At 38.5% G+C, this 16313-nt stretch overlaps 1 protein-coding gene across 8 annotated transcripts in view; it reads right to left on the bottom strand.

Moving 5' to 3' along the window:
• erg (ETS transcription factor ERG) overlaps positions 1-16313 on the bottom strand; it is a 57036-nt gene that overhangs the window by 9638 nt on the left and 31085 nt on the right. For 4 of the 8 annotated variants that reach the window (XM_053644750.1, XM_053644749.1, XM_053644755.1 and 1 more), the window contains exons 3-6: positions 7108-7382; positions 3288-3436; positions 1941-2144; positions 1474-1554 (exon numbers count right to left, since the gene is read on the bottom strand). In XM_053644750.1, coding sequence (XP_053500725.1) covers positions 1474-1554; positions 1941-2144; positions 3288-3436; positions 7108-7382 — 709 coding nt within the window. Of the gene's footprint in view, positions 1-1473; positions 1555-1940; positions 2145-3287; positions 3437-7107; positions 7383-15648; positions 15795-16313 lie in introns of those variants that run through there. The other 4 variants (XM_053644753.1, XM_053644752.1, XM_053644751.1 and 1 more) reach the window with 3 other exon arrangements.

Here is a 16313-nt window from a genome sequence, read left to right as displayed (position 1 = left end):
ATACATATAGTAACTTGCCCTTTGTTAACTGATATGGTAAATTTAGTCCTGTAGCCTAAGTGATATGAAAAAATTGTGATATAAAATCATTTAAATCTCAGTTTATCTTTTTAAAATGAAATTTAGAAGGCAAAAATGACACGCTTTGAGACTAAAAAGCCAGTTCAGCAAGCAGTGCTACAGTTTTATGGAAATAAAGTGTTACTGCCAAATATAAATTTAATTGTGAAATGAATTGTTTTACTGACTTTTACAGCAAGTGACATACAGTGCGTGTGTTACTACATTTGTGGATTGTAATACTGTAGTTTTTATTTTATTTCATAATGTTTAAATTTTCTTTTAAAGAAAATCTTTGGGTTCATCTCTCTACTAAAAGTTTGTTCTAATTATTTCTATAAATGTAAAAAATAAAATACCATTAGGTTTTGTTAGTGTCATTCTCATATCCATTATTGTGACCACACATTGTATCTGTTTACAATGTCTACCAGGGTTATAAGAATATGTAGTTAAAGTTAGTAAAGTAGTAAAGTAGTAAAATTAGCTCTTTGGTGATACAGCCCCCTTTTTTTTTTTTTTTTTTTTTTTACATTTGAGCCCCTGCCCCTGAGGAACTCTCTGCAAGTCCCTGCTAAAAGGTGTGCAAACTTTTGTACTCAGCTGTATTTATTTGCTGACTTCTGACAGTGGTATCACTCCAAACTGGCAAGCATTTCAAGTGCAAGAAAAATAGATATATGGAGATAACTACAGCACAACATGCACCTGAAGGCCCAAAAACAGGCAGAGGCTGTAAGCAGAGTGCTTGATAAATCTACAAGAATGTTTCACGTCATCATGTTGAAGCTGTCCAGTGGAGATTTCGGCCAGCAGAGAAGCCCAAGTCAGAAGGAAAAACTATAATCAGTCCATACAGGATTTCACAACGGGTTTTTTATTGTGATTGTCGCAGCCAAAAATGCTTGCTTTTACTTCAGCTGTTTTCAAAATTTGCGACGCAATTTGTGGAGTTTTTTGCTCTTTTTTGTGTAAAAATCAGGAAATTGCAATTGCACAAAATTACACAACTTTCACAGTGATGTTTGTTGGTAAATGAGACCTTTTAGCTGTACTCATGTTTGATGCGTGAATCAAAGAGGGCTTTGAGCGAATGCATGTTGTGTTGACGTCACATGACACGTCTTGGCCCAAATTTGCGGAAAATCTGAAAAACTGCGAGCTGCTGTGAATATTGCTGAGGTTGCTTGATTTTGTGTTCGTTTCTTGCATTTCTTACTCCACATATTAAAAAAAAAATATGTAAAACTCATTTGAGCTGCGCTACCGAAGCTGAATGGTGCCACCTGCCGGCCAAAACTCTTTTGCACAGCATTTTGGCTCCTGATCCTCAGTAAAGCCAATAACTACTTAGGCTGTGATGCACATACAGAGCACCTGTCCAGTTGCCGAGTGATGCATGAGCCTTCTTACCTGTGTTACGTGCATGCATTAACCGTGGCGAGTTTTGCAAGGCTTTGTCAACATCGTCTGAAGTCAAATGGGGAAGTGGAGCTGAGGAAGAAAACATTCTTTTGAAAGAGGGGAGTGATAAAATACAAAAAATATATTTAAAAAAAGCTAAAAAAAACCTTGAGGTGTACTAACAAGATGGAGAGAAACAAAAGGATGGAGAGGTAGAAAGAGAGAGGGACAGGAAGAAATGAGGGAGGAGAGGGAGAGTAGCAGAAAATGGGAAGGGAACATAAATAAAGGGTGTAAGTACGGCGCATGCGTCACTGTGATAGAGCTGCAAAATGCCAAATGAAACATTCAGTCGATCAGTAAAGTTAACAGCATGCAGCATTCACTCTTCAGTTACTGTATGAAATAGCTGTGCATGTGTGTGTGTGTGTGTGTGTGTGTGTGTGTGTGTGTGTGTGTGTGTGTGAGTCACTCACTCTCCCGTAGGTAGTGGAGATGAGACAGTAGGATGTCAGCATTGTAGCTGGGCGTGAGACGCTGGAAGTCCTCTTTGCTCATCTTACAGAGCTCCTTGCCATCAATGTTGTGGAACAGTGAGATGTCCACCTCCAGCAAGCCGTACTCCCTTACAGCCCACTCCAGCCACTGACGCACATGATCCGCCGTCCATAGCGTGGGGTCTACAACCACACACACACACACACACAAACACACAATTAGTTATCTTTGTGTCACTTATTTATTTGAAGAGAGGTGGGAATTAAATTAACAAATGGTTATTTTCAGGTGTATTCATATTATTGTTATTGCACTCATCCATCCATCCATTTTCTGCACCGCTTATCCTACACACAGTCCAAATTTTGGACCAAATTTAGCACACACCTTATTAATACATAGTACGCTTTATTAATAAGTTGTACAGTAAATGCGGTCCACCAATGCGGTCTTATGCATTAAACCATGTTAAGTGTTTTCTTTATAACAGGAAAACACTTAACGTAGAAGTATTACGGTGCCATTGTCTTAGTAGTAGATAGTGTTTATGCCAAGAGAAATGTGAGAGAAAACTGGTTTTCCCTGGTCGTTGTTGTAGTACATTAATAAGCATTTTTCACATTAAGTTTCTGTGTAAGTGTGTGCAACACTGCCCACGTCTGTCCACGATGTTGTTGTAACCTTCATTAAACCTTCTTAACCTTTCTTAGTCCCGCTGAGCTCTGCTGACCCTCCTTTTACGAGTGAGAGCTCACAAATCTGTTCAGCTCTGTGCACTTAGGGATGTGCTTCCTGCCGCTGCATTCCTACGTCCCCTGTGTCCATTGTCTCTCAGCAGAGTGAAAACAGGATGCACTAAACATGCTGCCTCACTGTGCCTGTCAACTTTAGCTGAGGAGGAAGTTGCATTTGTACTTTTGGGGACAGAGCGTGTTGCTCAACCTGAGAAAGCCTGGCACATGCACGCACATGAACACACACACACACACACACACACACACACACACACACACACACAGGATTGGTAGAACTAAAGAATGCCTGTGTGTGTGTGTGTGTGTGTGTGTGTGTGTGTGTGTGTGTGTGTGTGTGTGTGTGTGTTGGGGATCTCTGATAAGAAAACCTCTCTCTGGTGGCAAAGTTCACTTGTCCCCACCCTCTTAGGGTTCTGACCCAAGGAAGAAGTCTAGAAGTCTACACACACACACACACACACACACACACACACACAGAGTAAATGAAGCCAGGAATAGATATATGTAGAGTTTAATGCACACTGTGTGTGTGTGTGTGTGTGTGTGTGTGTGTGTGTGTGTATGTGAGACCTGCAGGTACAATGACTCTGCGCTCATTGGTCGTCATATTGGGAGGGGCGGCATGCTTGTCCTCCATGTAGCTGCTATAGGTCATAGGAGCACCATCACCTCCACTTGCCATCTTTCCTTTCCCCACACTGCAGTCATCTGGAGAGCTCCTGTACAAACACACACACAAAAACAAAAATGAAAATATTGTGAAATGCAGACATAATCTCAGCATCTGATCGAATAATTCTCTTCTGTACTACAGGCAGACACACAGAAGTCTATAAACGTGAAGTAAATCATCTCTGATCTCTGCTGTGGGTTACAGCTCTGAAGGCCAGAAAATGAAGACTGAAGGAGCTACACAGAATAAATTTATAGGCCTTCTGGTTCCAAGATTCACTGCTGCTTTTCATTATAAGCTAAACATCTTGTGAGTGAATGTTTGCGCCTGCATGACCACCACTTCCTGTTTGGTCAGTGAACTTGTGGCACTTGCGACCGAAATGTGGCCACATTTGCTTCATTTTTATGATGTTGGCATGAGATGTGGCTGCTTAGAGCTTTTTATGAATAAACACGGGCTCCAGTTTGCAAATGACTTACAAACATTTTACTTACAAGCATGCAGTCAGCGATTACTACACAGAGACGTGTCATATTCTTGGAATGGAAGGCGATATCCCAAATATTTCTAGAGAATTTAACAACCACAGGGGCATCACACATTTTAAAAGAGGTGAGACTTCTTGCTGTCAACCATGCATTTTTTCTGGAGTTCCTGATATCCAACTGGAGGGCAGTCCAATTTTATAAACCTGATCTGATGAAAAAGTCCGAAGAACAATTTAATATGGCTGTTTAATATATTTAATATAACTACTTTATCATTTTAACTCTTCATACACATTATGCTGTTTAAGTGTGAGACCATTTGGCATTGATGACATGGACTAGCTATATAATGTGTTTAAATAGTTCAAAATATGGGTAACAGTTACAACTGACTGAGGCTCAGTCTCGCTGTCTCTGAAAGGACATTTGTATTCATATATTGGCGTATCTTTGAGGTGCAGTCTGGCTCAAGCTTTAGGCAGCAGATGTGCAGGATCACTGCTGGAATTTCCCATCAGGCTCAGAACAGCTTGCCAAGGACACGAACAGCCTACAGCCCTTCTTACTATCCCGTTCATGTGCTAGCCACCTATTGGCCTACTTAGGCACAGCGGCTCACAGTGAGCTTTCAATCATGTTACACTGTTCATTACAGACTACATGCAAAAATTTCATGTATACACTCAAAGTGCTTAGAAGTCCATGTACCCTCACATTCTTTCGTTCCCCAAATGCTGCAGCACATTCGACCACCTTAAACCTTTTCTTCTTGTCCTCCAGCAAAGCCATGCTAAGAATCACGAAGGAATTCTCAGTTTCACTTGCACACCCATAAACGCCTATGACTGCATACTCCATCAAGAGCCACTGAGGCATTTTTTTTAACACACTCACCAGTTTGTCCCCATTTACTGTTTAAATAATTGAGCAAGACAGACCCTTCATCAGAAAAACAGCTCAGTCTCGAATCTGTGTGGCAGGCCGTGTTTCAAAAAAGCTCCAAAAAATGTCTCTCAATTGGACAGCAGGAGGGTAACCATATTGGATTTTATGTCCTAGGATCAGTTCCCACTTTTTAGAGTTGAGCAGGTTGGGCAGAAGATCACATGGTGTCACCCATCCAAGAATTTCTGTCAGACTGTGAAGAGTGGCTATAACACCATGTGGTGACTTTGTTCTTTTTTTTTTGATAAAGAGCTGAATAATAAATGTGATCAAGTACACAGGAATAATGGGGGAAAAAATGAATGCAAGTGGAAACAGACTTACTAAATTCTACGTATTGGTGGGTTCAAATGAAACTTTTTGTGAATTCAACAACATGAAAGGTGAACAGATGATACACGTGCCATTCAAGTGCACAGTTTCTCCATACAAAGGTTATTTTTGGGTGGCTCCTCAAGTAAAAAAACCCCAAACATTTTGGGTAAAACGTTTGGGGTTAAGGCCAGTTTAGCATCAGTAAACCTGGTTGCTCCCCAGGTTTACTTCAGCTCTGAGGGAAATATTTACATGCTTATAGTCATAAGAACACTGTTGCTAGGCAACTTGTAAATATGAACACCAAGCATTAAGTTCCCTGCTGAAAAAAACAATACAAACCCTCATAGAATTTCTAACAGTTTTAATGGTTATAATGGGAATTGTATTAGTTTTAATGGAAAATGTAATGGTCCCTGTGGGTCTCTACTGGTAATTTGTTGCCTGCTATTGGTGACATGTTATGATTAGTGGACACCATTAAGGACTGGTAATGGTAATGGTTCTAATGCTTAGCTGATGGTTTTGTGGTAATGATATTTATAATGGAAACCATTGGTATTTCTGTGATGGTTTCTATTTTTTTTTTTTTTTTTTTAGCAGGGTTGCTAATGACTGAACATTTTAAGTGTTTTATAATAGCAATATCAAAGTAAAGTGACAGTGAAAATAAGACAGAACGATCAGGAATACCATCATTTCCCTCAGATGTGTCTGTAAATCTGATATCAACTAATATTGTAAGTATATAATGTAATTACACTTAGCATTAAGCACTAACCAAACATCCCTTTGTTCCACCATATTGAGAAATGTGACTAAGTGAAACTACTTCGGAATTTTTACTCCTAAAGTAGTGAATACCAGAAAAGTTTGATGTTCACAGAATCTTTTAATAAAAATGGTGAACAGGACACTTTATTAATGGTGTATATTTTTATACAGGATCTATTGAAATAGTTGTGGGGAATCAGCACATCCTCTTCTCATGGCTCTGTCTCTCACTTTTATTGCTTTTTGCAATGATATATTCTCAGTGACTAAGGGGCGTGACTAAGTGAGTAAGGGGCCTCTCTCCATATATTCAGGCAATGTAGAAATGGCTCATATTAATTATGATTTAAAAATTTTTATGACTTGTGATGGATACAGGTTTTAGTGCTTATAGCATAGAGCTTCATACTTGCCCAAAAAAAATGCTCATATTCCATTATATTCCTCTATCTCTCTCACACACACTCATTCTCTCTCCTTCTCTCTCTCTCTCTGTCTGTGTTAGTCTCTCTTTTCTGCTCAGTATGCTTTCATATAAAAATCTTTTCCCTCTTTATCTCTGGTGTGTGTATATAATGAGTTCTAAATATTTCTAATGTAGCAGTCCATACAGTACAGTGAGGGCTTAATAAAAACAGCTGTTTTGAGTTTGGGATCTTCATACAGCTCAACGTGTCACTGCATCTGAGTGTGTGTCTATGTGCCTGTATATGTGTGTGCTGGTGCATTCAGATCCCTCTATAAATCTGGCTCCTGTGTTTCTAACAACTCCTGGTGGATTAATTTCAGGCCATGAAACCCAAACAGCCAATTCTCTACCACACACCGCCCTTCATTTCTGTACCAGTAGCAGACTTCTCAAGTATCAGTTTCAAGTGAGACTGACAGACTCACTCTTATTGCTATTAACCAAGTATACACATTCACTCTGACGTATACAGTATAAGCTGAGTCTAAAGAAGCCTGAACTGTTTTGCCCAATGAGCAGAAATGTAATCCAGCAGCGACCAAAAGAATGGAAGATTTTACTTTGTACACTAGTAGCAAAGTTTGTAACAAAGTTTTACTTTTACACTAGCAGTTTGGTTAGCTTCATTTTAAAGAAATGAATATGACAGAAATGGTCTAGCACTAGTTAAATGAGAGTGGTAAATGTCAGTTATACACTACATAAGCCAATTGTGGTGCTCACCTAGAGCCGTTCACTTGCCCCACTCTTCCACCTCCTCCTCCTCCTCCTCCGCCTCCTGTGGTTCCTGCTCCTCCTCCTCCGTTGTTGCACTCCATCTTGATGGTGACACGGCCAGGTGGAGGGGTGAGCCAGTCCTGCTGTGTGGCCCGGGGACTCAGCTTACTCTGGCCATACTCACTCACTGCTGATGCTGTCATGTCTGGCTTGGCCTGCTGGGCCACGCTGTAGACACACTCAAACAGAGATTGATCCTCACTCACCACGGACAGCGCCTCCTACAGATGGAAGAGGGAGTGGAGAGTTTATGTAAAATTGCAGTTTTCTGCTGTGACATTATTGCAATCTAGAGCTGGGTAGAGTAGTCAAAAACCATACTCAAGTAGAAGTGGTGTAAGTGCTGTTAGTAACAATTATCCCAGTAAGCAACTGAGTTAAAAAGAATTTAGTACAGAGACTGCACTCTTAAAGAGCACTTAAAATGATCTCACCTAGCATCCTAAAGAGTTCTAAAGTTCTAATTAGGAAAAATACAATTGAGAACGTTTCTTTCCAAGGTTCCAAATAAAACCCCTTTAAAACCTAGAACCATTAATGATGCCAAGTACCCTTTTCTTTCCCTTTTAGTGTAACACGTTACTCTTTATATGAATAATATACACTCACGGGCCACTTTAATAGAAACAACGGTATTCAAACAGCCAATCAGCTGGCAGCAGCACAATGCATAAAATCACGCAGATCCAGGTTGAGAGCTTCAGTTCATGTTCACATTAAAGATCAGAATGGAGATAAATTCTGATCTCAGTGCCAGACAGACTGGTTTCAGTACTTCAGAGACTTTTGATCTGGGATTTTCACACAAACCATGCTCCAGAGCTTACACAGAGCAGAAACACCATGTTGATGAGAGAGATCAGAGGACAATTACTGTTTCCAGGTGACATGGAGCCTATGATAACTCTACTAACCACTCTTTACAACCGTGTTGAGCAGAAAAGCATTTTAGCATGCACATGTCGTACTTTGGCCTGTCAGCCAATGAGGAAACTGATGCTACTGTATTTTCACAAAACTGGACAGTACATACATAATGTGACCATGTTAGTTTAGTGTTAGATTAAAGAAGTGTGTGGCCTATTGTGAAGGTGTGGCAGGCAACCAAGAGCCAAATAAATAAAAGAATCCACAGAACTATGGGAAAAAAGTAACAGAAACATAGTTGAATAAAATGTACTTTTACATTTATGGTAGATGCCTTTATCCAGAACGACTTACATTAATCTCGCTCTCTTTTTTTAATACAACTTATCAATTGAGGGTTAAGGGCCATGCTCAAGGGCCCAGCATTGGCAGCTTGTGGTGTTGGGATTTGAACTCACAACGGTCTGATCGGTATGGACAGAATGGCACCATTCACTCTGATTGTGTGTTTTTGAAGCCTTTTTTGGGTTGAAATGGGAGCTGCCATCTTGCAAAAAATTGGAGCCAGAGACGGTGAAGTAAATCAGTCCATACAGGATTTTGTGATTTTCATTTTGTGATCAAATATGTTTGATTTTGCTGTAGTTTCTTCAGAATTTGCATTGCAACTTGCTGTGTTTTCTGTGCTTTTTTGTGTAAAAGTATTTTAATTGGTGATATTTCAATTGGAAATTTTTTTTTTGCACGATCTTTCACAGTTTTGTTTGTTGGTAAATGAGAACTTTTTGCTGTACTTACGTCTGACACACGTAAATCAAAGAGGGCTTTGGCTGAATGCGCGTTGTGATGACATCACATGACCTGCCTTGGCCCAAATGTGTCGAAAATCTGCAGTAATTTAAAAAAATTGCAAGCTCCTCCAAATATTGTGGAGTTTGCTTAATTGTGCATTAATTTCTGTGATCGCAAAATCATGAAATCCTGGAGGGACTGGTAAAGACAGCTGGACAGATAATGGGTCTGCCTCTCACCAATCCATATTAGTGATAGACATGTAATTGCATGTGCACGATTCATTACCTAAAGTGCATCTTAAAACATGTTAGCTAACTCACAGTTATAAATACAGCATTATTAATTAATGTTGTATGTAAAATACTGAATTGCAGTTGTATAGTTTTAGCAGGCATATTTATTTTACTGTTGTCAGTAAAAGATTTTAGAACTATGAGTCATGACTGAGCTGCCATTTGTTAGCTAGCTGACATTATCCAACGTTTTAATCAAAGTAATGTAAGCATAAATAGTTAAAGTAGCCTAATGTATGTACTGAAAATATAAACAGCAGTCAATATTTACACTCAACAAAACCTATTTTTTAAGAAATGTAAAATAAGAATATCTGCTCTCCATCATGTTCATCTAGCTCTGACACCTGCAGTAAGTTACCCATCTGAATAGAGAAATTGTCACGTTGTGGACGTAATGAAGGTTAGGATGGATGCAAGTGCAGATAAGAGCTTTTAATAAAGAAGGGCAGGCAGACAAATCCAAAACATGAGACAATAGCGTGGTCAAAAACAGGCAATGGGTCAGGTGACCTGTAAACAGGCATAAATGAGACAAGGCAAGAAATGAGAACGAGAAATAAGAAACAAGATCAAAGAACATAAATCAAAAAAAGGAACAGGGTACAAACGCTTGGTACGGGGATAACACTATAATACTATACTAACACGATAATACTTCGCCAAGAGTGAATGGCTCGAAAGTCTTTTTAAACTGTGGTGTGATTGTGTGTGAGACTAGATGCAGGTGTGCGTGAATAGAATGAATGTGAGTGTTCTGGGAATTGTGGTCCATGGCGGCCATGTTTGTAGGCCGCAGTGCAAGATGGGAAATGTAGTCACTGGTTTGCTGTGATATGTCATGTCAAATGCTCTGCTTGTGTTGTCAGTGGAGCTTGTTTAAAAAGGAGTGACACTGGCTAACCTCATCAAGATATTTTCAAGTGTACACTAAGGTCATGCAGACATAAATTATAGAATTTAGCTAGTGTTAGCTGCCCTGGTTTATGTCATGACATCAGTTAATAATGCTGGTTTGCTTTTAGTTACAATATCAGTACTACAAGCTAGCTTAGACATCAAAATTTTAATACAACTTAAAACTCAATTTTCATTTTCATCCATTCGTAAACATGGGAATGGACGGGGTTAAAAAGTGTAAAAAAGTGTAGCCAGCCACTAGAGGGCCTCTGAGACATTTTGGCTTCACATTTCACTCCATATTATGATGTCCACTCATATATACAGCTATTGGCACTATTCAATAATACTCAAATATTCTTTCAAGTACAATGTATTTTGTACTTATTTGAGTAAATGTAAGAGTAAATGCAGTGTGTTACTCGAGCTCTTTTACAGTCATACTACAGACATACTATAACATAAATTCTACAAAATGAAAGCTTCTCAAGCCCTGGCACCATGTCTGTGTTATAATTCAAGCAGGTCTTTGATCAGTGAGAGGAAGAGGACACCATGACGGGAACCAGATTAAAAAGCGCCCTAACAGTTCTCGGTTCACGGCTCAGATGCAAAGGTCATTACTGCAGTGTTAGGCTGGAGCGAAGTGAGGCATAAGCTTGTACTCGCAGAAACCACACTCACCCATTCCCCACTGGCCCTGTTAATACACACTTAACAAACACCAAACACACACACACACACACACATGCTCACTCAATTCCCTACATCCAGCCTCACACTTCCTCTGTTTTTATAATCTTATGGAACAACTCAGAGCAGCCACTACTGGAAACAACCATAAAGCCAGTCTGCCGACTGTAGTAGGATGGTTTTGAACAGATAAAATTGCAGCGCAAAATGCAGAGAGCTCTAAACTGCTCCGAAAGTCTATGGAAAACACCGGACATTTTGCCAGATCAAAAATTAAAACGGCATTTGTTTTCATGTTTTCACCTATTTAGATTCCAAAGTATCCAATTTTAGTGCTCTATAATCAACAACTATAAAACACTGGAAAGCTGAGGGTTTCTTTTTTTCCCCCAACCGTTCTACTGTCAGCCATCAGCAGAATGCCACAGTCTTTTAGTCTGTTAATGTCAGTTAAAGCACTAGAAATCAGAAGACAGCTTAGTTTCCCTCTTACATCCAACTTACATCCATCCAAATCTACACATGATTTTGCCTAAATCAATATCATGACATTTTCTTTCCCGATGGAAAAAGCACTCCTTTAACGTAATAACATAAACCAATACGATGTAGCTCATTGTTCCGCTAAGTGAATAAAAAATAAGCAAGGCTGAAAAATGTGGAAACTCCTAGTTTCTGTGTGTTTTTTTAAAGGAATGACTAACCTACTATAAAGCTAAGGCATTTAGTTCCAGCATTTAGTCCTGTACATTTTATCCACACAAGGCAGCTCTGACATCAAGCCAGTGCTCTTATTTGCACATATAAGTGTGTACACTATGATAATTACAAAATGATGATTTTGGGTGGCAGGTTAACGTTCTAATCGCTGTGAGCCTGGTAGCTCATTCATGCTGAAAGCGGCAGCAGTCAGGAAGTATTCTCCTGGCCCTTCCTGCATCAGAGCTCCAGATAGTGAGGATAATGGAAAAGAGGAAAAGCCTATCCATCCACATTCTAATTGTGATATGGCCATGGAGAGAGAGAGAGAGAGAGAGAGAGAGAGAGAGAGAGAGAGGGTGGAGGTGGATGACGTACTGTCATTAACACCATAGGCTTGGGAGGCCATTAACCTCTAAAAAAGGTCAGCAAAGTGCTTGTGCCCTTACATTCCCAAATCAGCAACTCACAGACAGTTGTTTTCATAGCCTCTCCCTCAGTCTTGCACTCAGCCACTCACTCTTCATTCTTTCCCACTCATTCACTCACTCACTCACTCACTCTTCATTCTTTCCCACTCACTCACTCACTCACTCACCCTTCATTCTTTCCCACTCATTCACTCACTCACTCTTCATTCTTTCCCACTCATTCACTCACTCACTCACTCACTCACTCTTCATTCTTTCCCACTCATTCACTCACTCACTCACTCACTCTTCATTCTTTCCCACTCATTCGCTCACTCAATCACTCACTCTTCATTCTTTCCCACTCACTCACTCACTCAGCCTTCATTCTTTCCCACTCATTCACTCACTCACTCACTCACTCTTCATTCTTTCACACTCATTCACTCACTCACTCACTCTTCATTCTTTCCCACTCATTCACTCACTCACTCACTCTTCATTCTTTCCCACTCATTCACTCACTCACTCACTCTTCATTCTTTCTCACTCACTCACTCACTCACCCTTCATTCTTTCGCACTCACTCACTCACTCACCCTTCATTCTTTCCCACTCGTCACTCACTCACCCTTCATTCTTTCACACTCACTCACTCACTCACTCACTCTTCAGTCTTTCTCACTTATTCACTCACTCAACCACTCAGCCACTCACTCTTCATTCTTTCCCACTCACTCACTCACTCACTCCATTTCATTTGCTCTCATTTGCTTTCAGTAACTCACTCACTCTTCATGCTTTCATTCTCATTTTTTCTCATTTACCCATACATAAACTCACTCACTCATTCACTCAGTTATCATTATTTCTCATGCACTCACTTATTCTTCATTCTTACTGGTTCACTGACTGATTGACTGACTCACTCACTCAAATCCCTCAAACCCCTTACACACTATCCTTCACTCACTTTCTCGCTCTGATTCATCATCCCATCTCCCCAATCACTGACTGTCTCATATCTCTTTCCCTCAATAACTCACTCTTTCAACTTTCCCTCACACTTCCCTAACCCCTCACTCCCCTCATAATCCTCATTCTCTCACTCATCTCACTCCTTTCTTTCCCACACTGACTCCCTGAGCTTCACTCCATCAGCAGAGATAAAGATAGGCAAGATAGAAACCATAAAACTTAAAACACTTGTTTTAAAGTGCTAAACAGCTAGAATAATACTAATTTTACCCAAAAGCTCAGTCTGGCATGTTGCATTTATCACCTGCTGCATGAACATTAGTCACATGCAGCTTACCCATCATCACCTGATCACACCAAACATCATGTGATAATTCCACAATGTAAAAACTTGGAAATTTTTACAATAACCAAATATATAAAATCCATTTTCTTCTTTATAATCTCATCCTACAAATAATTAAATAGTAACCTTCACTACAGGTTCAGCGAAACTCAACCGCAGTTGTCATACTGGGGGAAAATCCAATACAACTCTATGTCAGCAGAATATTTTAGACAGAACTGTGAATTACTGAATATTCCAAAGATTTCCACTACAGTTTTTAAAGGGTCTAAAAACTCTTAGAGCTCTGTATTCATCAAAAACTAATACAATTCTACATTATTACATGTAAAAATGCAGAATGTTTAGATATATTTATACAAAACGATTTCAAAGAGAAAACTATTACTCTCACTTTTAAACAATCCTTGTCAAAAAAATCCTAAAGGAATAGAAACCGGATCCAAATTAGAATTTTATTTGTATTTATTTTTATTAGAATTTTATTTTATTATAATTACAAACATATTTTGGAACCATTCCTATAAGATCCATATACAATTTGTAAATATCCTGTAGGAACAGGATTTTTTAAACATGGAATCCTTTTGGTTTCCTATTCAGGTCTATATGGGAGTTCAATATATATATATATATATATACACACACATTCAGGTCAATCCAGTGGAATCGTTTCTAAGGCTTAATGAAATCCCATGCAGTGCCTGATTACTGTATAAATATGATCTAGCTCTCATTCACTACATACAGAACAACAATGATAATATTTACAACTAAACAAAGCCAAAGTATTACCATTTTGTCTTGCGCTCACACTTAACACATCACATTATCAAATGTATTAAGAAAGCGATTGTACTGATGATATTCTCCTGCAATAAGCTGTAACTAAACCCAGACTAGAAAAGTCTCCTGATGAGTTTCCCAGAAAAGTATTTGCGTAAGACTGTATCGAGAACAGCATACATACTCACTTCTGCCTGAACAATTAGTCCAGCACAGTTGCCAAAAAAATTAAACATGCACTCCACTCTACAAACATTTCTTCTTCTTACTCTGAAGCTCTAAAACATAAATACAGCCATTAATATACTCCATCACATGATTATGCTATTAAGCGGTACTAAATTAATTAGGATTTTAGGATAGTCTGTTTCATATGGATTTAACAACCTGCTTTGTACTTCTGTACTTACTTGTATGAAGACGTAATGTGTTAATAATAAGAAAAGTGTAATATCCATTCTGCATCTTCTGTAATTAACTAGATATCTAATGACCAAATGTGGGGCTCATATTTGTCTCAACAGGAAAAAAAACTATGCCACTTAGGTGCATTATTATTGTGAATGATAGCGTGAATTCAGTATGTAAGACTGTGTATATCAACACAATATTTTGAGTGGTCAGTACTGATGTAACTGTGGTAAACACTGTATACACTATTAGTGTACTTACGAATAGTGGTGGACAGTAACTACAGGGGTAGTGGACAGAGTTTGGGAATTACAAAAAAGTTACATTAAATTCCTCCTAAATAATACAACGTGAATTGCTATTGCTTTCTTGTCACATATGCAATTACTATTTCTATGGTAGTTAATTGCTTTAACGTAGGTACATAGATATAATGTAGGTAATTAACATGTAGGAAATCTGTACATACATATGAATTACACAGTAATAAAATGTTTTGATTATTATTCACATATATAAGGAGGGTAATGAAGGAGGGTAATGAAGGGGTGTATTGCAATGAAAGCATTGCGTTATAAATTAAAACATTAAAATTTTAAATTTCTTAAAAGGTTGACATGATTTACATGATTTTAAAGAGCATTTACTTGAATGCATTCACATATAGTATAAAATTCTAGTATAAAATTTCTTCTAGTATAAAAAATCTTCTAGTATAAAATTTCTAGTTCTCTTAAAATCATATTAAAAAAAAAATAAAAACAACAACCCTATAACATGTTCCTTTGATGGGTAACACCATCATTCAAGCAATTAACATACAGCTAAAGACAATCATTAATTTCAATTAATAACAACTGTGGTTTATAAATCAATTTCAAGTGACATAAAGGGAGTGTTAAGCACTGGTAAAATATTACAGCATGTTTGGTATTTTGAGACGTTTGTGCCTGGAGCCTATTTTGTCCTTTATTCATTCGTAAACTCAATATTCAGTCTCAAGAATGGAAAATCCTTACTTCCAAAATTTACAAGAGTAATTGCATTTTTTTATATGCTGACCAATCTGGAGATGAGTTTTCAGTATACATCGTGGTTGTTGCTCTTTTGTCATTATGCTGATGGTTTTTCTAAACTGTGCGGACAGTCAGTATAGGAAAAAGGAAATTTACAAAGCAGCAAAAAGGAAATCTTGTTGCATTGCCATGGCAAGAAGGGTGTTACCCCCTCCTGCTCAAATCTGTTCCTGGAACAACAAAAGCGATTTAAAAAATTTAATTTTTTTAAGTCATGTAATTTTAAAACTTACCTTGATAGTGCTCGCCATTGTAGCACAGGACTATATAGTCCTGTTTTTTTAAAAAGAAATTTCTGTTGCAATGTGTGTGTTTGAGTTTTTTTTTTTCTGGCGATGAGTGTGTTAAGTTGAGGTTCCACTGAGCAGTGTTTGGAGCGGATGAGATTGTGCTAACGCTGGAAGTGAAGTCAACCAATAGCAGGAAGAGCTTTCTATTGGTTCTGGCAGACGCAGCTCGAAGAAACAGGATATTTGGGAGAGGGGAGATAAGAAGGCCTGAAACAATGTTGGTATCCTGTAAACCATGCGTGTGGTTACTTGAGACAGAGCAAAACCTAAGTTCACTTCACCTACAGTGGGGTGTCCTCTAGAAGGGGCGTCCCTGATAGTGTGATCGTCTATTAGATGTTACAGTTTCACTCTCAGCTACAGCTGTCTCAGTCATCTACAATATTTACAAAATGTATAAATATGGTAAACATTATAGCAAAAGGGTTGGATTGGGAAACTGGGGTATAATGAAAATATCCTAGTTAGGTATCCTTGGTAAAATATTTTGACTTTAAAAAGTCAAAATACCTAAATATGATCTGCGATCTGACTTCTTATGACAATTTAAAATGTCTGCTAGTTAAAAGGTTTAGAAAGGTTATAAAACTGTATAAAACTGATGTAGT

Source organism: Ictalurus furcatus, chromosome 16 (genome assembly GCF_023375685.1).
Source record: "Ictalurus furcatus strain D&B chromosome 16, Billie_1.0, whole genome shotgun sequence".
In the NCBI taxonomy this organism is placed as follows: domain Eukaryota; kingdom Metazoa; phylum Chordata; class Actinopteri; order Siluriformes; family Ictaluridae; genus Ictalurus; species Ictalurus furcatus.
This window is presented reverse-complemented; position numbering and strand designations above follow the sequence as displayed.